Below are 23839 nucleotides of genomic sequence, written 5' to 3' on the forward strand. Positions count from 1 at the left end.
AAGATAGGCAGATTAACAGTTGTAGGACCTAACACTGAGGAACCTTTCTCTTTAAATTTGTTTACCCTTAGGCCAAAGGAATATACTAGCCACTTTGCCAAATTTTAGGAGAAGATGCTGAGGCAAATATGCCAACACATTACATGTTAATGATGGCTCAAATTTTGAACCCTTCTTTGGCAGTGACTTTTGATTATGCTTCCTTTATCACTGATGCTATCCATGAAGGATTGATAGGAATAAAGAATGGGAAAGTGGATAGGCCTTTTCAGTGGTACTCCCTACTCATGCATTTCTTTTTATTCAAGGGTGGTGACTATTTTGCAAGTGGGATGGATATTGTGAAGGAGAAAGATGGAGAGAAGATGCCAGTGCAGTTATGGAGTACAGTGCTATCATGGGATAGAGAAGATGCAAGCTTCTTAAAGTTTGATAAATGTTTTGCATATAATATTTGGACTCTTATCTGTTCAGAGAATCCAAGAGTCCCTAAGGTTCTTTTGGAATTCATTAGGCCAAAAGAGTTTGCTGAGAATGTTAAAATTATCCACAATTGGGGTGATATTTACTTATACCTCGTCTCCATAGTTTTCAGAGTATATGGCTTCAAAGACACTCCATTTTTGTTACCCTATCAGGTCCCTTTTAAAGTGGGAATTGCAGAGATCCTCAGGTAGATTGTTGGTGTGCAGGAGGTAGAGTTAACAGGCAGAGGTAAAGGGACCATTTTCCCTACAAATACCATAGCACACCAGTTTGTGATAATTAAAAGAGGTTGGAAGTGTTTTGAAGATTTCCTTAAACCATACCATTTATCAACTACAGTATCCTGATGTGCTGACTTCTTCAACGACATGTTCAGAAAGAGGGCAATATGCAGAGGTAGACCCCACCAATTCTAGTTTCCTGAAGATCTCATTAGGAATGAGTTTGATTTGGATGAACAAGAGCTAAGAAAGGAAAAGTGGGTGGCCTACAAAAAGGCTTTAGAATTTGTACACCAATTTGACACTATCTATGACCCTTTGTCTATCTTTCACCCTTTTGAGGAGAAGATAAAGTTCTTGATTCTTTGCTTTGAGGATGTGATGCAAACATTGAAAGAAAAGAGGGTAGTTGTAATAAAGAACAACCTCAAGAATGCAAGACTGGTTTTGAATAGGTCTACATCTGCCAGAGTAATCCCTCCGGGTGATTACATGTTGCATAAGAAGTCTAATTACAGTGTGTTGATGCCTACAACAGGGGGGCCCTCTACATCCAAAGGAAAGAGGATGATACAAGATGTCATTGACATTCAAGATAACCCAAAGAAACAAAGAGAGGGAAAAGAAGTACAATCTGATGAACCTTTGTACTCTCCATCTCAATCCCCTATTCATATAGGAGATGAACAAGCAGCGGCTGAGCAAGTTTTACAGTTAGGCAGTCTTGGAGAGATAGCCTACACATATGATGAAGTGGAGGAGGGAATGCCAGAAGATACCCTTACTACTGAAATGAACATCACTGCTAATGAGTTCAAAGGCCAGGAGTGGGACCTTGAGATCAAGCAAGCCAGTGAAGATTTCTTGGCTGATAATAACTTTGTCACATCAGGAGCTTTCATGCAGTTTGTATGGAAGCAGAACATTGATAAATTTAATGCTAGGTTGGAAAAGAGAGCAGCCCCACAGAGATCCAGTTGTGGTAGAGCCAAAGATAAAGGAAGAAATGGCTGATGAGTTTAAGACCATAACTCCTGAGCAGGGAAGAGACATGGTAGCATAGGCTAGGGTACTCATTCTCCCTGAATGGGACATTGCAGATGCCTTAGTTTTAGAGGCAGTAAGAAAAGAGACCAAACCTATGGAAGGAGTCACTTTCAACAAAGATAATGCTGCACTGGTCATGTGGTCTCTTAAGAGAGATGAAAATAAGAAGAACAAGGACACCCCAGGGTCAAGTTACCTTGGAGGAATGATAGTGAAAAGAGTGCAGAGCACTGGGGTAGTGGAAGCTGCTAGCACTCTGCTAGAGACTGCAAAGTTTAGTGTTGCAGTAGCAGAAAGGGAGGCCAAGGAAAAGGCAGATCTCCAAGTTAAGTTGGAGACAGTTCTAAAAGCTTACAACAATGCCAAGGAAGTGGTAAGAGGTAAAGATAGCATCATCGCCAAGCTACAAAGCCAATTGGCAGGAGAACATCATCAAGGTGAGTCCTCAACATTGATTATCTCCTCTTCTCCTGCAAGACCTCCACCTACCAGCCCCTTTATTGAGTTCCCACCATCTCCAACACCTTCTAGTTCTCAGTTGATTGAGATCACTACCCATGAATTGGAGAATTTAAAACAAGCTCAGGCCCTATATGCAAAGAATTATTAAGAGAGTGTAAAAGCTACAATTTTAAGTTTTACTGATACTATAGGGTCCTCACTAATGTACAATAACATGAGTAAGATGTTGGAAATGTGGAATGAGTTAAATGGGGACAAGGCTGTATTAATGCCTATTTTTGATAAATGGAGACCCATAGAGCAAGATATAGAACTGATTTGTGTATCCTATGATGAGGCAGGGGCTGACCCCATTATTAAATCCACCAATGATATAACAAAGGATTTAGTAAAATTGGCAGAAGGAGTAGACAATGCAGATAGAAAGATCAACTTGTACAAGAAAGAGTACACTAATCAGGTTTTTGAATTGCTCCCAGGAGGTTTTGTCAGCCCAAACCAATTAAAGGACAAACAAATATGGCTTAAAGAATTAGAAGTCAAATTGTCATCAAGAATAAAAGGAATTGTTGAATCAGAGGATGCCTCCATATTTGTTAAGACAATTGAAGAGATTGATAAAATCAAATCTCATTATGGTTTCTTGAATTCAGAGGTCAATAAAATGAGGAATTCTTGGAAAAGATTAGCCAAGACAAAAGAAAAAGTAATTAACTTCTCATGGCCCACTGATGAGGTGTATCAGGAATGGACAAGCAAATATGTAGTGCTTGATGTGGAGCAGTTAGAAAATGTTGCAACAGAACAACAAGAGGAAGAAGCCACAGATGTTGAAAGAGACTTTTAACCACATTTGTAAAAGGTTTTGTAACTTATTCTTGAGAAGTAATGATTGTAACAAACTCTCCTAGGAAAGTCCAAAGCTTTGTATGCATCCATATTGTTATAAATGGATACCAGGACTAGTAGGAAGGGGATCGCAAAAAGAATTGTAAGAAAACGCTGCAGAAGTTTATTTGGGGTTTTCCATGTTTTAATGGAGAATATTCGAAGGTTTCTTGTAATACTTTTTTGAAGAAAATATCAATATACAGACCATTGGTTTTGAGTTTAAACTTTGTGTTGTCTTCAAATATGCTTGCAAGTGTTTACTATTTCATTCTGAATAATCTAGGATTATTTCGCTTGAATAGGGGTTGTAAGGCAACTTTCAGTAGATATGTTTCTTAGCTTTTTTCTTTAGGAGGGGAATTAAATATGCAGGAATCACTTCTACCAGTAAATTCTTTGTGGGATACTTTGAATCTTGATGATTGTAGTTTAATTTGGTATGAATAAATTCTTATGTGTGTCAGGCATATATAGGGATCTGCAGAAGCCAAACTAATGGGATATGTGGAGATATTTGATTGTGGGAGTATTGTTTTAACTTAGATGACTCTGTGACCTTGGATAAGGCACTAGTATAGATCCAAGTTGTTTATTACATATTTTGTAGGTCAATACTGAACATGAGTACAATTTTCATTCCTTTGTTTCAGTTAGTTTTAAGGTGATTAGATCCACTGGTTTTTGGACTAGTTTGCTGTGGATTTATCTTTTAAAAGTGTGAATTTAGTTCACAAAGGTATACCCGCCTAGACTTTGAATAAGTCTGAAGTGTAGAAGGTTAATCAAACCTTGTCATATGTTGTCCTGGAAGTTTCCTTCTCTTTAATATCTCTTCTGCATACAGAGTTATCATGTCACTATAAAGATGTTAAAGTGAATCGGATTTTGAGCACAACAAGACACATTTCCTCTTGGCACCATTTTCTCTATCGTTGATTTCGCTGAAAATTATACACTACAACCTCAAAATGAAGTGCAATCTATTTATTATCACTCTACAAAAGTTTCTATTTTTGTACACATAGCATTCATGCATGCATATGATAGCGCAAAGGAGGATAGAAAGGTTGTAAAAGAGTATCACTTCTACATAAGTGATGATCGTACTCATTCATTGGAGTTTGTACACGGATGCTTTAAATTTTTCTATGATAGTTTAAGGGAAAGGAACATACGATACAATCGACACTTAATATGGTCAGATAATTGCACCACACAATTTAAGAATGCAAGGATGTTTTATTGGTTGAAAATGATGTATATGACAAGCCGTATACAACATTTTTGGAATTTGACTAAGGCTGGACATGGTAAGGGAGAGCACGATGGTGTAGGAGCATGTGTGAAAAGAGCTCTAGATAGAGAACAATTGAAGTACAAAGGTGGTGCTGAGTTGATAGATGCAAAAACAATGGGTCCAGGTAATCCAGGTACATCAATAGTTCATAGATATTTTTGGTTGATCACTGAATCTAACATTGAAAACTATCTATATTGTTGTACAATTGCAGGATCGAGTGACATGCATTCATTTATGAGTTCAAATTCAAGTTCACTGGTAATTTATACGAGACAGATGGTATGTTTTTGCTCTTCATTCATGTATTGTTTGTGGGAAGAATGTGAATCACAAGAGTGGGTTGACAAATGGTCTTGTGGACCATTGGTTTCCATTGATTCATATCAAATTCCCAAAGCACTACAATTGAGCCAGATGGAGACATCAGTGGATTTTAAACATGTATCCGACCTAGTGGATTCAAGTGATTTTTTGAGTTAATTTTTTTGCAAGTATTCTTTTTGGTTCATTTTGTTGTACATCGTACTTTATTTTTGGTATTAATTAACACTTTATAAAATGCAGGTCATGTGTATGCAGTTGTTGCAGAAGAGAACAATGAAGAAGGAACAAATTACTATTTGTGTCGTTGTGTTGAGCCAAAAAGAAAATTGACAACCACAATCATTGACAGAGAGGGTATTGAGTACCCAATAGGGTCTATTATCATGACAAGAACATGGCTTCGGAGATACCCTATCAATAATTCTAATGTTTGGTTGTTCGAGGACTTTGAAACACACAGACATATTCTTCATTTCTCTAACCTTGTTGTTGCAACAAATATTCATTTGATTAAGTATCATGGTAGACCTCATAACAAGATTTTATGGAAAGTTCGTGAATCTGACCATGAGGCAATACTTGACACAATAAGGGTTAGAGCCAATCCTGAATGCTCACTTGATTGATTCTACGGTTCAGAGTAGAATGATTTTGAGAATTTTGTATAAATCATCAACGAATTGTTCTATATTAGTTTTTGTATATATAAATGCCCATGAGCTGATTTTTACATGTTTAGGGGCATAATTTTGTATATTTAAATGACAATGAGCTGATTTGTAGATATGTACATGCCAAATTTTGTATATTAAAATGGCGATGAGCTGAATCACAAATATTGTAATGCTAAATTTTGTATAAAGGCCCATGAGATGATTTGTAAGACATTTTTTTGTATAATCAAATAGCCAAGAGCTGATTTGACCATATTTAGAGGCAAAGTTTTGAATAATATGTGACAATGTTTTGTGACTATTTTGAGTGTCAATGTTTTGTGACTATGTTTTGAGTATATGTGATGTGTCCCTGGTCAATCATGAGCATTCTTGATTCTTGTATAATCATGGAGAATTATTTGAGTCATTATTGGGTCATAGGGGTCATAGATTGAGACTAGATAAAATTTGAGCAAAAATTGTCATTGTTGTCAAGCAACTTCTACATTATATCAGTAGGGTATGACTCTCGATGTCTCGGTGCTTTGAGATGCATGACAGTGGAATGCCTAGCATAAAACTACCCACTCGGATGCATTCGTGACGTCGGTTTGTGCACACGACGAACCAAATCAATTCTAGGCAATCCTACAATTTTGCATTGCATGCAACTGATGACTTTTGTAGCAGGCGAAAAAATGATACCAATGGAAAATGGCTCTGAGTCATCAAAAACCGAGATAGGCCATTTTAGAGGAGCCTCACACAACCCCACAGGTTCAAACAAATCGACCATATGAGTCCTGGATTGGAAGAAACAGTCCGTCAAATTTTGACAATTTTTTGGACTCGTGACACTTGAGAGATCACCCCGGTACGGTATGACTCTTGACGTTACGGTGCTTTGGGATGCATGACAGGGGTATGCCTAGCATAAAATTCCCAACCCAGACGTTCTTGTGACATTGGTTTGTGCACACGACTAACCGAATCAATTGTAGCCGATCCTGCAACTTTGCATTGCATGTAACTGACGATTTTTGTAGCAAGCAAAAAAATGCTACCAATTAAAAATGGCTCTGAGTCATCAAAAACCAAGACAGGACATTATAGAGGAGCCTCACACAACCCCACAGGTTCAAATAGATTGACCATATGTGTCCTGGATTTGAAGGAATAGTCCGTCAAATTTTGACAATTTTTTGGACTCAGGGCACTTGAGAGATTGCCCCGGTATGGTATGACTCAATGTTTCGGCGCTTTGGGATGCATAAGAGGAGAATGCATAGCGTAAACCTATCCACCCAAATTTTCTCATGACATCAGATTGTGCACACGATGAACCGAATCAATTGTAGCCAATCCTGCAACTTTGCATTGCATGCAATTGATGATTTTTGCAGTAGGCAAAAAAATGCTACCAATTGAAAATGGCTCCGAGTCGTCAAAAACCAAGATAGTCTATTGTAGAGGAGCCTCACATGACCCCATAGGTTCAAATGTATTGACCATATGTGTCCTATATTTGAAGAAACAATCCGTCAAATTTTGACATTTTTTTGGACTCATGGCACTTGAGAGATCGCCCTAGTACGGTATGACTCTCAATGTTTCGGCGCTTTGGGATGCATGAGAGGGGAATGCCTAGCATAAAAATGCCTACTTGGATGCACTCGTGACATCGATTTGTGCACACGATGAACCAAATCAATTCTAGCCAATCTTGCAACTTTGCATTGCATGCAACTGACGATTTTTGCAGTAGGCAAAAAAATGCTACCAATTGAAAATGGCTCCAAGTCATCAAAAACTAAGATAGACCATTGTAGAGGAGCCTCACATGACCCCACGAGCTCAAACGGATCAACCATATGTGAAGAAATAGTCCGTCAAATTTTGACAATTTTTTGGACTCATGGCACTTGAGAGATCGCTCCGGTACAGTATGATTCTTGATGTTTGACCGATGCTTTGGGATGCATGATAGGGGCGTGCCTAGTGTAAAAGTTCCCATGCTAATGCACTCATGACGTTGGATTGTGCACACGATGAACCAAATCAATTCTAGCCAATCTTGCAACTTTGCATTGCATGCAACTGACGATTTTTGCATTAGGCAAAAAAATACTACCAATTGAAAATGGCTCCAAGTCATGAAAAACTGAGATAGGCCATTGTAGAGGAGCCTCATGTGACCCATAGGTTCAAAAGGATTGACCGTATGTGTCCTGGATTTGAAGAAATAATCCATCAAATTTTGATAATTTTTTGGACTCAGAGCACTTGAGAGATCGCACCGGTATGGTATGACTCTCGATGTTCCGATGCTTTGGGATGCATGAGAGGGGCACGCCTAGTGTAAAATTTCCCACCTGGATGCATCGTGACATCGGTTTGTGCACATGACAAACCGAATCAATTCTAGCCAATCTTGCAACTTTGCATTGCATGCAATTGACATTTTTTTGCAGCAGGCGAAAAATGCTACCAATTGAAAATGGCTCTGAATCGTCAAAAACTGAGATAGGCCATTGTAGAGGAGCCTCATGCAACCCCACGAGTTCAAATGGATTGACCATATGTGTCCTGGATTTGAAGAAATAGTCCGTCAAATTTTGACAATTTTTTGGACTCAGGGCACTTGAGAGATCGTACTGGTATGGTATGACTCTCGACGTTCCAACACTTTGGGATGTATGACAAGGGCATGCCTAGCATAAACCTACCCACCCAGATGCATTCGTGACGTTGGTTTGTGCAAACGATGAACAAAATTTGACCATTCCGAGCATGAGGGTGCTCTTGCACCGAACACATATTGTTGTTTATATTCATATTGTTGATTACATATGCAAATATTCATTTAAATTTATAAAAGGTAAGCCACCAAATATATAAAATACACAATAATTAACTGAATACAAGGAGTTTTGTAGGGTTAATTCAACATTTTAGAGATTTTATCAAATCATATTCCATGATTGCAATGTTTTATATCATATATTTTTGTTGTTTATATTCATATTGTTGATTACATAGGCAAACAATCAATTAAATTTATAAAAGGACAACCACAAAATACAACGAATACAAAATAATGAACTCAGTACACATTTATTGGATCGAATATCGACATTTATATATATATATATATAAAGGCATGTCTACTAAGCCAATACAAGTATTACAAAAATGTGGCATATGCCATATCCAAATCGATATACAATAAAACTGTAGAATATATCTACATGTATTGGTCATTCTATGACCAAAACTAACACTATATGATCCTAAACTTGTGGTGGATCATCAAAATCAAGCCTCTTCGACACAATACATGGCTCTGTAGATGGCTACAAAACCACAATTCAAAAGCCAAGTTAGAATTCTTTTGTAGAAAATAGTTCACAATTAACAACATAACTATGCATTTAACTATAATTCCTTTGTAATTGAAATGTATATTACCTCATCGGCTGATCTAGGAGCTAATGTCTTCGCTCTCCTCTCCTTGTCACTCTTAGGAGTTTTCTTGAAGACATACTTAAATGGATCCACGTTATGGCCATACCGCGAAGAGGTCTATTGTAGATTAAATGTACAATTAATACAATTTACTAACATAAATATATCAAAAACACTTAAAAGCTATAATATAGAGAACAATGACGTACCTGTGCCTGAGATGCTTCTCCAATGGACTGAGGATGGCTCACCATCAATGGAGAAACTGTTGCTATTACCTATACAAAAAATGTTCAAAGATTAAATACAATTAATATAATGATAAGTATTGTAGGTTAAAAATAATTAATTTTACATATCAAACAAAAGTGTACTGGATCCTGAGATGCTTCTCCAGTGCACAGAGGAGGGTTCGCCATTGATGAAATAGATATGGATATTTCCTGTATGAAAAGATTAAAATATTATAATATATCACAAGTTCACATGTACGCGTGCATATAATCATGAAATAAAGAAAATAAAGTAGAGATACATACCTCTGCCCTCTCTTGATCCACGAGCGAATCAGGTGCATTCAACAAATCCACATAGCTAAATGGCCAATGTACATGTAAAATAGACCAAAAACACTAATCAATCTACAAACCCCAACTAATACTTGATTTCAACATTTTCAAACAATTGTACAACTAAAAATGTGTTCAATTACCTTCTCCCCACGTTTTGGCGTCTTCGAGGAATTGTTTTTCTTAGGACGAGCCCTAGATGCGGAGGGGGTACCCTAAAAAAACAAAATTAACATGAGATATTAGTACAGATAATAAATTAAATATAATTTTAAAAATCTAAAATGAAATGACTTGCATATTCCATCAAAACAATATATAAAAAGGGTTGTACAAAATATGATACCGTATAGCCTTGTAGGCCAAAATTGATCACTGAGAGTGTGATGTCATCAATCTGGGACATTTGGTCCCCTGTCAACACCTACAAACCAAAAATTGGACCAAGCATTAAAGATAGTTAGAATATCATGTATTTTTTTGAATTCAAAGTGTACTATTCTATTTTAACATGTTACAAAATTTATACCTCAGGCATCGAAGTTGCAGCTATAGTACCTGGGGGAGGAGTATGGGATACTGTTGTTGCATCCTAAAATGCATATTATTTGTCTCAACTTAAATCGATGTATAAATGAAAATTAATTTATGTAATTACAAATTTAAAGTGATTGATAAATAAAATGCTATGAATTCAAATTAACACACCTGTGTCTATTTCTCATGGGCAAACACCATGTCCATCAACTCATCTGTCAGCACAAAATCCTTAGCCATGCGGGCCTGACATCTACTCCCGCAAATCTTGCACAGATGAGATGAGGATCCATCTACACCAGCTGCATCATCTATCCCCAAGCATATCCCTGAGCAACTGACACACATATATTGGATGGGCTCTTTGTCACCACCTAGAGAAACTAATGGCTCATCATCCAATACAATAGGGTGTGCTAACGACGTCCCATACTAGATGATGACACCAGTCAATGCTGTGGCTGCCTAAAGAGTCTATAGCTCCATCGACTCTTTCAGCTCTACTAGGACAACCTAATGCACCTTGGGTTTGGATGCTAGGGGGTGGTGACTCTCCACAGGTAATCTCCTATGGGCTCCAGGTCTATCTTGGGCAGAGCCACCACCTCTACCATGGAACTCTCTCATGTCAAAATAGTTTGGGCGCACATTGAGCACAAGCTCACTATACTTTTCTCAAAAAATATAATGGAACCTCATAATTATTACAAGGTGGATCATCAAAGACTATCCACCACCTCTGCCAAAAAAGATTCTTCATCTGCACATTGCTACACTAATGTATGGGAAACCTCTTTGCATTAAGAGGTAACGACTGACCAGTTTTGGGATCAACGAAAAGGGCACATATTTGTTGTTTACTAATATTTTTGTTTTTTACTCCCTCGTATGATAGCCCATCGACATAGAATTGACGACACCTATCCCTAAAGATTCCCCATTTGGTAATTTGTGTGGAAACAACTATGGCTAGTGGTGAGGGATTGATGATGCTCAAGTTCAGATGTTTTCAATTTAACAATCAGTCTATTGATTTTAGACATATTTTATCCTAACTGGTTAATTAATTTCTCCCGTGTTTCAGGTGTGCGGTCAAAAGGAGGAATTGGGGGTGTATCTTGTGGGTTTTTAGAAGGTGCATTTGGTTGTTCTTGTTGTGGATTAGAAGAATCTGGTTTTTGAAACAAAAAATGAAAAAACCTAATCAAAATTAATGAAATTAAATTCAAAATATAAAATAAATTGAACAAACGGGAAAGAAAGACAAAAATAAACAAAAAATAACCTTGATCCATAGTCTGGAGGAGAAATATAGCACCTCGTTTGCGGTTTAGGAGAGAAAATGAAGAAAAAACAAAGTAAAAATGTACTATTCATGGGAAAATAAGACCCAGTTTTTTTTAAAAACTTTTTTGACAGGCACCGCGTATGCTGTTATCTTGGGATTATTAGTGCATACGCTCTCATTTTCCTATAAGTAGCACGTACGTGCTCATTTTCCTAGGCGTAGTGTTTATGCGCTCATTTTTCCTAAAAGCAATGTGTACGCGCTACCTTCTCTAGGCTCGGGAACAACAAACCTAAGCGTGTACACGGTGAGTTCAAATTTTAGAACTGTGTACATGCTGCTTGTTTTTCCATTTTTTTTTGGGTGGTGTCCACTTTTCTGACCACCGTATTTGTGCACATACCCATACAAAAATCCAGACAACAATCTGGAGAATAGTGAACTACTTAGTATAGCATCTCCTATGCCTGAATATATTTCTGGTTTAAGCTCTGTTTGTTCCGGTTAAAACCCTAAACCTGAGTACCGAAATAACCCTTACAATGAATTCCTCACATACATAGTCTCTCTGATATATTTCACATTACATTATATCCATAACCTCATCCATACATATCAAAAGTGATCTAATCAATCTCCCTTATATACCCTATACAAATTTATGCCTTATGTCGACTTACAAGGATATATACAATTACGTATTACATGTTAGCCTTATAACATAAATGAACAAGCATTAAAACAAGTTGCCGATGCCGGATCCAAGATGTGTCAGCCTTCAATATGGATATGCTTTACCATACCATGTCGACCTTCATTGCCGGTGACCAAAGAAATCTTCTATCCTGCCAGTGCTAGTGCCGATGTAGAGTCTGTGAAGTGCCTATCGGTACACCATATGAAGCCTGAACCCAAAAACATGTTGCCATCAATGACAACATAATGAAACCTAACTAGTGGAGTGTCAATTCCCAACAAAATCATGAACAACTCAAACTAAAGATACACATCAACATCCATAACACAACCCACACATCCACAACCAGAGATATAGCAATTTCGAAGCAATACGAAGCACAAACCAAAATAACGAATAACATGAATAAATTCATAACATCCTCAATACCAGATCTCATAACTCGATCAAATAATCATGCGAACCTCTGCAAATGGAAATGAACCATCTATAAACAATATACCAGAAAGCCTTTAAACCGCAACAACTCATCTTCAATACACAAGCCAAACCAACTCATCCAATCAAACTACAATATTGGAATATACAAAAAACTTTCCAACAATCTCCTCTTCAACAATCTCCACATATGTTGACATCAATGACAATATATCAACCAATATCCAACAATGTAAATAAAGCATAAACCACATAACTTGCATCCACTGCATATCATATCATAAATCAAAAATCAATGTCCAAGTGTGCAAAGACATCAAATACATATGAGGGTTACATCTCAAGTAAAAAATAAATCATCAAATGTCATCAGGATTATGTATACATCAACAAATCAGAACGCAAGAATCTAGGAAGTACTCCCTCTAGACATTGTCAGCCTAGCTGAACCTCCTGCTGCTCCCATAGATGGACCAACATCTGAATCTCTTCCTGATAGATCCCTACAAGATGGCTCGATATCAACAAAATGTTAATTATCAATCAATCAATCAATCAAATATCAGGCTATCTGCTCACTTGAGATTTTAATCAATCTCTTTGTGCATCGATCAGTAACACTCATTCATTATGAAGTCACACAATCATCAATTTTCAAGTTTATATATCATTGATGCTCATCAATCATGAGGTCAATCAAACTCACCATATTAGTGACTCTCATCCATCATGAGGTCATGCAATCAATCAAACCTATCAAATCATCAATCTTTGAGTTTATATCATTAACGCTCATCAATCATGAGGTCAATCAAACTCATTCAATCATTCAATTAGGTGAAAGAATCAAGGCAATCAAGGAATAGACTTTTTCTGATAAATGAATCATTTTATCAGGAGATCAATTTCAAATCGCAAAATCCTAAAAAAATCAAAGTTTTCTCAATTGATCTCTTGAGGTGGCATATTCACATCATTATCCACCAATCTATGTCTGGGGAAAATAATTTTTTTATCTGGGGTAAATCAAATTTTTTATCAGCATAATCAAGCAAATTATTCTTTGAATCAATGTGTTGCCACACATCTCTTCAAAGAGGGGCAAAATGTAGACACCTATTTATATCAACCCAATTAAATGAATTTAATATTTGTTTAATTATCATTCATCCAAGTATTAATTAAATTCACATTTAATTAATCCTTTCCCCTTTTTCAACTATTAATTAAATCAATATTTAATTAATTCATCCCAACACCCTTCTACTATTAATTAAATAAATTATTCAATTTATTTGATTTAATTCTCCTAGCCAAATTCGAGCCATTATTAATTAAATAAATCATATTTGTTTAATTAAATCCCCCTTTCATATTTAATTAAATTAATACCCATCCAATGCAAGTTGCACATTTGATTGAAATAAATGAATTTTATATTAATTAAAATCCTATTTATCCTCACCCACTTGCATTCTCCTACAATATCCACTTGCACACTAAACCCACCTTCTAATTTCTTCTAATCCCTTCTAAATTATCCTAATCCTTTTCTAAGTGTTTGCACATTCCTAACTAAGGGATTAGTGAATAGTCACTTCTCAAAAATATCTAAGGCTCTTACACTTTAGCATTAAAAGCCTTCTCCCTTCAACAAGTTAACCCACATGGGTCCTTAACCAAACTAACACCCCTTTGACCCTTGGTTAGAGAATTTTTCTCTAGCTCAACCATCCATCTAACCCTCAAGTCTTTTCAAGAATTTAATGCTTTGACTAAGGTAACCCTTTAACCCTTGCACATTCATTTATCCCTTGGATAAAGGCTTTATCCATTAACCTAAACCTAACCAAACTACCTAGGGTAACCATCATGTCTCTTCAAACATTTAATGCCTCTTCAATCTCCTCCGAAACCTTCTCATGATGGCACTTGTCACCATGGCATTGGTGGAAGTTACAAACATGGATTGAGGACCAAGCCCTCCTCATGCAATCCTAGCCCTTGCTAAGCCAAATCCATCTTAGCCTTCCAATTGCTCATTTCTTCTATAAATAAGGCTCATTTGCTCATTATCAAGGTGCTCTCATTATCAAGGTTCTTTCATTATCAAGCCATGCAAGTCTCTCTCACTCAAGCATTTTAGAAGCATAGTAGTTTCATTAGCATAGCAATTATCCATGTTAGCTTATTCATTTTCATTATCATAAGTATAATATTTCCATTATCATTGATCAATTTTAGTAGCATGGTTATCGTCATAAAAGATCTTAATTGCATAGTATTTAGATCATTTCATCATAGCACTTGTTCTTTGGGTTGTCATTCTGAAAGTTAAGTTCTCAATGATCTTAGAGCAAAACCATAACTTTGAGAATCCTTATAGATAGAGAACGATGGAATGCTTTTGAAGGATTGCTTGTTTAATTTGTTTTTCTTAAATACATCCTTCAATATAACATTTCATTGGTGTGTCACTTATTTCATGTTTAATTGACTGATCACACTTTTGTGCACACACTTCCAGGTTATTTGTTTATTTCAACAAGATTGATTTGTTCCAAAAAATTCAGATTGAGAAAGCCATTCATGCTTCAGTTGAGAAGGATGTGTTTGAGGAAATAAAAGAAAATAACAAGGTAATTGAGGAGGCAATATCTGCACTACAAAGTGCAATCTCTGATAGTTCTATTGATCCATCCTCCTCTAGTTTGAATAAATGTAAAAAATTGATAAAATCCTTGAAGAACTACTCCTCTACGCTGGAATCAAGAATAGCTCATGAAAAGGAAGACAAGAAAGAAAAACTGTTATTGGATCTAAAAGGACACATGGAAATATATGTCAACTCATCGCTCATGGTCAAGCATGTCTTTTTTCTATAAATTTTGTGTATCATTATAGTCTACAATGACCAGAGGCCACCAAAAGAATTCGTAAGGATATTGACTCAATTGAGTAAAAAATTCAGCAATATTTTCATTCTTTTTAGTTAGCTCAAGATCTCATCGACTCCAGTAGATCTACCATTGAATATTTGCATAAGAGATACTTTGAACTTCAACAACAAAGGGATAATATCATTCTCCCTCTCGGTCAGTTAAGAGATATGTGTAGTGATTGTATTTCATTGATGAATCATGCCCTCTCTAAGGCACACCAATTCACTTTCTTCAAGCCTAGCTCCATTGAAGAAGCAAAACATACTCTTGTTTCTATCTAGCTTTAGTCAACACTACTCATAGATGCTATTCAACAATGGGACAATAACACAGGTATTTGGTCTGCCCATATTTAGAAGATCAAGGAGTCTTTCGATTAATCCTCGTTCCTGCTCTTAGGGGGAGTTTTTGTGTACAATACTTTTTTTCTTCTTTTTTCTTCTTGCACCCTTTGCCATTGATGCCAAAGGGGGAGTGAATATGCATATGTATATGTATATCTGTAGACAATTTGTATAGAAGGAGTTTTTTTGTATATATAGAAATTTTCCTTTGTATCAGTTATCATGTTTCCATCAATGACAAAGGGGAATATTGTTAGAATATTGTTCATTGATGTTTTTGTGATCCGACAACATGAGTTTGACAAGTTCTACAAGCTTTGATACTTATTTTGGTCCGACCTATTTTGTTTTTGGGTCCGCATCCCTCCATTCCATCAGATGTTCTTGCAAGGCTTTGGGATCATGCTGTATATCTCATCTAACATCTTCATCCAAGATTTTTGGTGGTGATGTTTTTGTTGTGGCATAGTTATGGGTCTAGTAATGAAGTACCCTATCTTCTAGCTTTGCATAGTATGAATATTTTGGTCCAGTTTCCTCCATAATCATCGGCAATATGTTAGCTCTATTGGCAACAACAATGCAGGAAAACTGAGAGGGAGGGTGAATCAGTTTTTACCAAACTTAAACAAATCAAACTCAACTTCAGATCTGATCAAGAACAACAAGAACACAGATAAACACCACATCAACAACACACATAACACATAAATATTTGACGTGAAAAACCCGGTTAAGGGAAAAGCCATGACGAGAATCTACCCACAATAAGATGATACTCTGCAGTAGTATGTGCAAATATTACAATGGGGAATGCACATGTATTTAGGCACACTACCTAGAGCTCACTTCTCAAAAACAACAAAAGGACTACAACCGAAGGAAGGCTCACTACCTTACAAAGATTGTACACCAATCCAGATTACATGAACTGAAAGAATAACATCTCCAAATGCTTGACAATAGTTTCGGTTAAGCACATTGTTTGCTCTACAACACTTCTCTGCTCTAATTCACACTAGCGAAAGATCAATTCGCTTGTTCACACATTCAACGCTCTCAAAGATCACATACACACAACTTACATGACTATTACTCTTATTTATACAAATCATCAACCTTAATTTCAAGGTTGACTCAACTCATAAGACCTAATTACAAAATTAAATCACACGATACATAAATCAATATGTGGACCAATACAATGTCGGCAAGGACATAAAATGGACCTAAATCAAAACCTCAAACATGCTACACCACCAAATATCTTGCCAAGATCATCCGCAATACACAAGAACCATCGGGTCTGCCAGAAAGTCGTATATCATGAAGAATACCATAAGACTAATAAAATCTTCAATAACACGCACAACAATCCATGCGGACCAACAACATAGATAACAAATTATCTAGAAAAACCAACAAGCAATGCGAATTCCTCCGCAACAACCGCAACAACTCAGATTACTAGAGTCATCATCATCTCCCTTCTGGAGCTCAAGAACACCAACATAACTTGCTGACAAACTAAAAGATACGCTTGTGATATTTCAAATCATGAACCATTCGGACTGAGGACATACATGAACGTCCAAAACACTCTCCAAAATTTGCTCAACATAATGAATTAATTCCGGAGCAATACAAACCAAAAATCACAACTCTGCAATACAAAACCAACAAAAAAACCAGTCATCACACTGGACCTCATAACTTGATCAAATCACCTTTCGAAACACTAAAACTCATGCTGAATCAACTGAAGATACTAATATTTGAATCCTTAAATTCACATTAGAATATCTACAATATACCAACCAAACCAACTCTTTGCAACACCAAATCACAAGAACATAGGAATATGTTGACATCAATGACAACAACACATTCCAACAACTCTAATATCCAACAAGCTCCAGTGATCCTGTCTATTTATTAAGTTATGGTGAAAGTCTTTTTGTGTATTGGCTGACATCTTCAATATGATAAGATCAGTAGTGTGTAAAGGATTTTTGGGCTTACCTTTAACTCTAGTTAAGCCTACTTTATAAAGACTCATTTGGTATACATTTAGATGCTTCTAAGTGATGATTAGAGTATGATCTTTTTAGATCATTTTGTTGTATGGACAAAAAATGTGAAAGTGATTATAGCGAATGCACATAGTGAATGTGAAAGTGATTATGCACCTTAGTGGAATTGTATCTCATGCATATGATATATGCAATTATAGCAGTTCAATTTTTGTAATATTGGCATTAAGACATCCTCCGACAATGAGCTGATATACTTTGGACAATGAGTCCATCCTATAGTGAGCCACCTTTTGTACTCTATAACTGGTTACATAATATTGAGAGCTACTCCTCTCCGTGGTTTTTACCATCTTGGGTTTTCAATGTATAAATATTGGTGTCATGTGGTGTACCCCGTTTTTGCTTATTGTTCTTTTCATTTCTGCAATCTAGTTATGTTATGTGGATGGTTTCTTAAATTTTTTAATAAATTCAAAGGAATATTGATTCACCCCTCTCCTCTCGGTATTCTAGATGTTCAACACTAAGACCCTTTTCGAGTTTATCTAGTCAAAACAAGCCTTCTATTCTAATATCGATTTATGTAGTCATGGATGAAAGGGTCTAATGAATGATTTCCATCCATACATAAAATAAAAAATAAAATATTTAGATAGTTCTTATTTATGCCTAGATATAAACAAGTTGTAATTTTCCACAATAGGCTTCCAACATGCTAGGTCTAATTTTTTGATCAGAAAAAAGTGAAATTATAGAATTTAAATAATATTGTAATAAATGTGAAGTGCCAAACTTCCCACAAATTATAACTAAACTCATTTAAATGATCGTGAGTGATTCTAATATAGTAGCTTCTGTTCTTAGGAGTGATATTACTCAACCATGGGATGAAGCAAAGCTTGATGCCAAATGCAATGTGTTGCTGGTCAAATGTGTGAGAGAATATCCTAGAATAAATTTATTGATGATAGATTGATTAATCTTGGTGTGGTCAACACCATAAATTGTACTTGTGCAATGTACCTTGGAATGTGTTTCTTTGTTGTTGTAAAATTCAAAAGTTATTTCAAGTTATGAATAAAAAAACTATGTTATAGTATGTTATGCTCTATAGTAGTCTAAATAATTGAATAATGACATTCTAGTTATCAAAATACCATGAAATTTGAATAGAATATTGTAGGATTTGTCTAAAACGTATTTTCGCAATCATGAAGTGAAATGTGCAATTTTGACAAAATGGAGTACAATTTGTGGTGATTGGAGTATTGTTGAAAACTTGAGAATAAAAAAAAGATAAAATATTTTTGGTTGATGCAAGATTGCGCTTACACCCTTGGATGTTCTTGCATATAAGTGCAATCTTTTTAATAGAAGCCTATTTTTTCAAAGCTTAGACATATTCCTTAAGAAATATAGTTTTCACAATTATTGTTTAAGTTTGGTGCATGGGTGTTATGTGATAGTGTATCACATCCCTTATAAAGAATATATTTTTCACATTCTTTTCCAATATCCTATTGGTGACTCATGTAGGATCAAAGATCATAAAAAGATAAGTTATGTGCCATAAATACAATAATAATATTAATATATTATAAAAAATACAAAGGTAATATTTTGATTATAAAAATGGCTTATAATTTATCCATTGACTTCAATCTCATGAGCCTCATCAACTTCTTCAATCATAATTACTATTTAAAAATCTTACATGAATCTTCCCTACCCACTAGCACATAAATATTAATTATATACCATTAAATTCTAACAAAATAAGCATAAGAACACAAGTTTTAAATATGGTTCTCAATATACTTAAACAAACACACAAATAGATGTTACAACAAAATTTACATTATAAGCTCCAATAAAATCTCTTGATCCAAGATGGGAAAAATATGATCCAGAGATTCTAGTACCTGTTCAACAAGTTCACAAACTTGGTCTCTTGTGATTGGTCAATTTGTGTGTCTCACTTTGACATGATCAAGTTGAAGTATCATCAACTTAACATTTCTCTAAGGAAACAACACATGTTCGTCATCCACAATAACCATTTCTTGCTAGTCAATCTTTACATCTCATCGAGTAACATCCACCTAAAATCATTTGACCTCTTTGCTTCTCATTTTTTATAAGAAATACTGAAAAGTTTTGCATTGATCAATATGAATGCACAATCATCAAAACCTTCCACCTAACCCTTAAAAATCTTAAATAAAAATAATATTATTCAGACTGCTCCACTCCTATTTAAATCTCATATACACCATTTATACTCCATATAGTTTAGTGAGAATAATGAGAAATCAGCGAGCTTCTCACTATAACCTCTTTGTAATAGAGAGACTCTCAATCTTGAAGGGTTAGCCTTAGACATTTAAAATATAATGAACAATGTTATGTGATATTCTTCACATTATATACATTTTAACTTTAAAACTAAAAAATCTTCTAATGTATAATCATTTGATAGTTATTCTATCAATATCTAACAAAGAGTGTCATTTTCGTACACCTTTCATAGCATTTTTATAATGGAAAGTTGGGAGAAAAGCAATTGCGGAGAAGAAGCAAACCTAATATTTTATTTAGAGGCAACTTCAGAGCAAAAATATATATGTAAATTTAGTCAAGAAACCATTAGAAAACAATATGGGTGACTGGTCAATGCAAAAACTACTAATATATGTCATTAGACATAACTACTTCGCAACACCATTTGACAATTACACCATACAGTTTTAAAATACAAGTCAATAGTTTACAAATTTATAAAGCATTTAGGAAAGAGCAAGGAGAATTGACTTGTCAAAAAAATATACAATACAATACTGATACAAAGAGAATGGGTCAACCTGCCAAATTTTGAGGTTATATAATGCCTTCTCTGTATTCATCTCCCATAAAATGGGTGTCTTGGGCTGTGGATTATGCTTGTGGAGAAAGAAGCATAAATATGGGTTCCAGGCAAGTACAAACTTACGTGATTTCTGAATAAGAGCAACTGTATTCAAATATCACTATGACTAACTGTTGTTTTTCTTTTCTTTTTTTCCATTTCACTGCAGACTGTGGAGCTCAAAGTTCCTATGGACTGTCCGGGGTGTGAAACCAAAGTCAAGGACACTGTATCTTCCATTAAAGGTAATTGAAAATACCAAAGAGAAAAAAAAAATCATGGTAGTAGGAGAGAAATAAATATCATTGGTTCTTCTACATAGTTATAATTTTCACCATTGGAGATATCATATCTAATCAGTATCTGATAGGATTTAGAAAGTGATTCTTCCTGCATACTATTTATAGGGTGATTCGCTCATCATTGATATCTTTTAAAGTTCATCTTTCATCAGTTCTGTCTGTGTGTTTTTACCTTGACAAAAAATAATTTTAGTAAGTATTATTGAAGTTCTAGTCAACGTACATGTTATTTAGGCTTGTAGATTCAACATGTTTTGATTGGAAATTACTAGAAAATCTTTAAATTATATTTATAATTTTTACATTTGGAGGTTTATTTTAGATAGGTAACAGTATAATACATCGTTATTATTAGAATTTTAATATATAATATTATATATAATTGTGAATATCTTTATTTAATGGTAAAGAAAGATATTAAAAAGTTTGTTAAGGTGTATACTTTTTGAATACATTGTATCTAGAAATTTTAAATGACAATTTTTTTATTAAAAAGTCTATTAGGGTGTATACTTTTCAAATACATTATATTGAAAAATTTTAAATGACAAATTTCTTAGTTATTATTTAAGACACTTAAAAGTTTAGTTAACAAATAACATGTCAAACACTATATATATATATATATATATATATATACATCAGTAGGTTTATTGATGATAGGTAACAATATAATACATTGTTTAATATATATATATACACACACATCATTGTTATTATTTAAATTTTAATATATAAAATTATAAATATCTGTGAATATCTTTATTTATTGGTGAATAAAGATATTAAAAAGTTTATTGGGTGCATATTTATCTAACACTTTGTACGTATTAACTTTAACTGACAAATTTCTTAGCGATTACTTAAGACAATTAAAATCTTAGTTAACAAATAACGTTTCCACAGTTCATGATGTTTATTGCATGTAATTTCTATGTTCAGCTGTGTAGAACTGTTACAACTGAAAGACCCATCATTACAAGGATAGAGAGCAATTCATAGATCAGGAGTGTGATCCGAAACATTGATATAAATCAATTCTTCACAACTGAATTCAGAAATTATCGATTTCATTGTATGATCTTATTCATCGATATTTAAGATCAAATTCCACGACCTATCATCAAAAAATAGACAGAAAAAGAAAAAAAATGATCCAAAACATTGCTCACACATTAATCATACAATCAAATCTAAAACATCTCATACTAATATCACCAATGTGAAAATTTTATGTCTACAAGGTGTTCAACATTCTAGATTGATATAATGAATAAGTACACAAACCACTGAAGAATTTGGGTGATAAAAGTTGTCCTGACTGTGTTGTGGAGCAGGTGTGGAGTCAGTGGAGGTGAGCAGAGAGGAGAATAAGATAACAGTGATTGGGTATGTGGATCGGAACAAGGTGCTGAAGGAGGTGAAATCAGGAGTGGGGAATAGTGCAGAATTCTGGCCGTACGTACCATACAATCTGGTGTATAATCCATGTGCCCCAAAGTTTTATGATATGGAGGCCCCTGCAGGCCACGTCCTGAATGCCGACTATAGATATTTTTCAGAGTCAAATCGCACCAACGAGAGATATACAGCGCTCTTTAGCGATGATAATGCTCATGCCTGCACGATTATGTAGATCTTTCTTCCTTAAAATCAAACTTCTCTTGAATATAATCTGATAAGACGTTTGTATATAATAACTAGTGCATTATAATCTCTACTGCAAGCGATAATTGTACTGTCAGTAGCACTAAAAGATCTCTTGCCTGCTCAGTGGAAGCTGCCTGGTTTTTCAACTTTTCAATAAGTGGGACAAAAATATTGTACTCATTATTGTTGAGACTGTGCTAGTGTTGTCTAATCTTGCTATTAGATACACACATACGAAAATGTGTACTATCACAAAGATGTGTAATTTTTGAAGAAAAATCATTAGGTACTTTGCATTTGGAGTTTGCTGGTCTTTTCCAATCCAAGTAGACTTTGCTCATTCTGTCCTTTGTAGAATCAAGATACAGAATGGTTTCCCTAAAGTACTTTGTCTTTCAATTATTAGAATTATGTTAATGGGTTAGCTTTTTTATTTTTCAAAAAAGAATTGAGGGTGGGGTTGAATTGTAAATAAAATAACATTTGAAAAATTAGTGGGAAGTATTTCACAAAATCATTAGTTGGGAATGATTAAACATCATATAAGATTAAAATGATACAAAAAAATAAGAATTCATTTTTTTGACTTTAAAGACAAACTTATCATTCAAACCTCTCATGATTTGCCTAGTGTATCTCATTATCCCTCTTGTTTTCATGTTGTCCTTTGATCCATTTTGACTTTTTATGATTTTAGTTCCCTACGGATATATGAAATTGTTTGTCACTTGCAAATGGTGATTATGAAACCACCACTCTATTGGAACCATCAATTTCATAAAAAATAATGATACAAATAATTCGAGCATCTAAAGTTACATTCTATTTATTTCCTCTTCCCAAATTGATCCATTTTCCCTATTAGAAGCACCTACTCCCTTATTAGCACATTTTCCCTCCATAAATACACAATTTGAGAGCATAACAAAGATTAGAAAAACTATGTGCAATCTTAACTTTTTCTCAACCTCAAATAACTATCATTCATTCGTTTCTAGCCAACATTTTTCTTATTTTCTATGTCTTGGAGGTCTATCACTGTTGATTTCATGTAGAAACTAGAAAGGAGTTCAATTTGAGGGTGAATTGATTGAAAAAGGTATCCTAACCTAGAGACATAAACTAAGATCTCAAGTCAACAACAGTTTCATTATGGGAAACAGACACCAAGATCCAACTACAATCTCAAAGCAGAGTAGATGCTGTGTATGATTATTTTCTCTGTTTATGTTCGATATGATTTGATATAAATATGTAATAACTAGGTAAAATGCTACAA

The 23839-nt window shown here is 34.8% G+C and overlaps 1 protein-coding gene across 1 annotated transcript; it reads left to right on the forward strand.

Moving 5' to 3' along the window:
• The first annotated feature begins 20616 nt into the window (after positions 1–20616).
• Positions 20617–22546, forward strand: LOC131078103 (heavy metal-associated isoprenylated plant protein 21-like). Its single transcript, XM_058015766.2, has 3 exons — positions 20617–20676; positions 20778–20853; positions 22248–22546. The coding sequence occupies exons 1-3, from the start codon at positions 20617–20619 to the stop codon at positions 22544–22546; spliced, it is 435 nt and encodes a 144-aa protein (XP_057871749.1).
• Positions 22547–23839: the final 1293 nt, after the last annotated feature.

Source organism: Cryptomeria japonica, chromosome 9, assembly GCF_030272615.1.
Source record: "Cryptomeria japonica chromosome 9, Sugi_1.0, whole genome shotgun sequence".
Lineage (NCBI taxonomy): Eukaryota > Viridiplantae > Streptophyta > Pinopsida > Cupressales > Cupressaceae > Cryptomeria > Cryptomeria japonica.

What these genes read in the sequence shown, in the direction of transcription:
- LOC131078103 (XM_058015766.2), top strand. Translation starts at nt 20,617, where the DNA reads ATGGGTGTCTTGGGCTGTGGATTATGCTTGTGGAGAAAGAAGCATAAA. An exon ending in AGCATAAATATGGGTTCCAG is followed by an intron (nt 20,677 to 20,777) that starts GCAAGTACAAAC and finishes ATTTCACTGCAG; the next exon opens with ACTGTGGAGCTCAAAGTTCC. An exon ending in CACTGTATCTTCCATTAAAG is followed by an intron (nt 20,854 to 22,247) that starts GTAATTGAAAAT and finishes GTTGTGGAGCAG; the next exon opens with GTGTGGAGTCAGTGGAGGTG.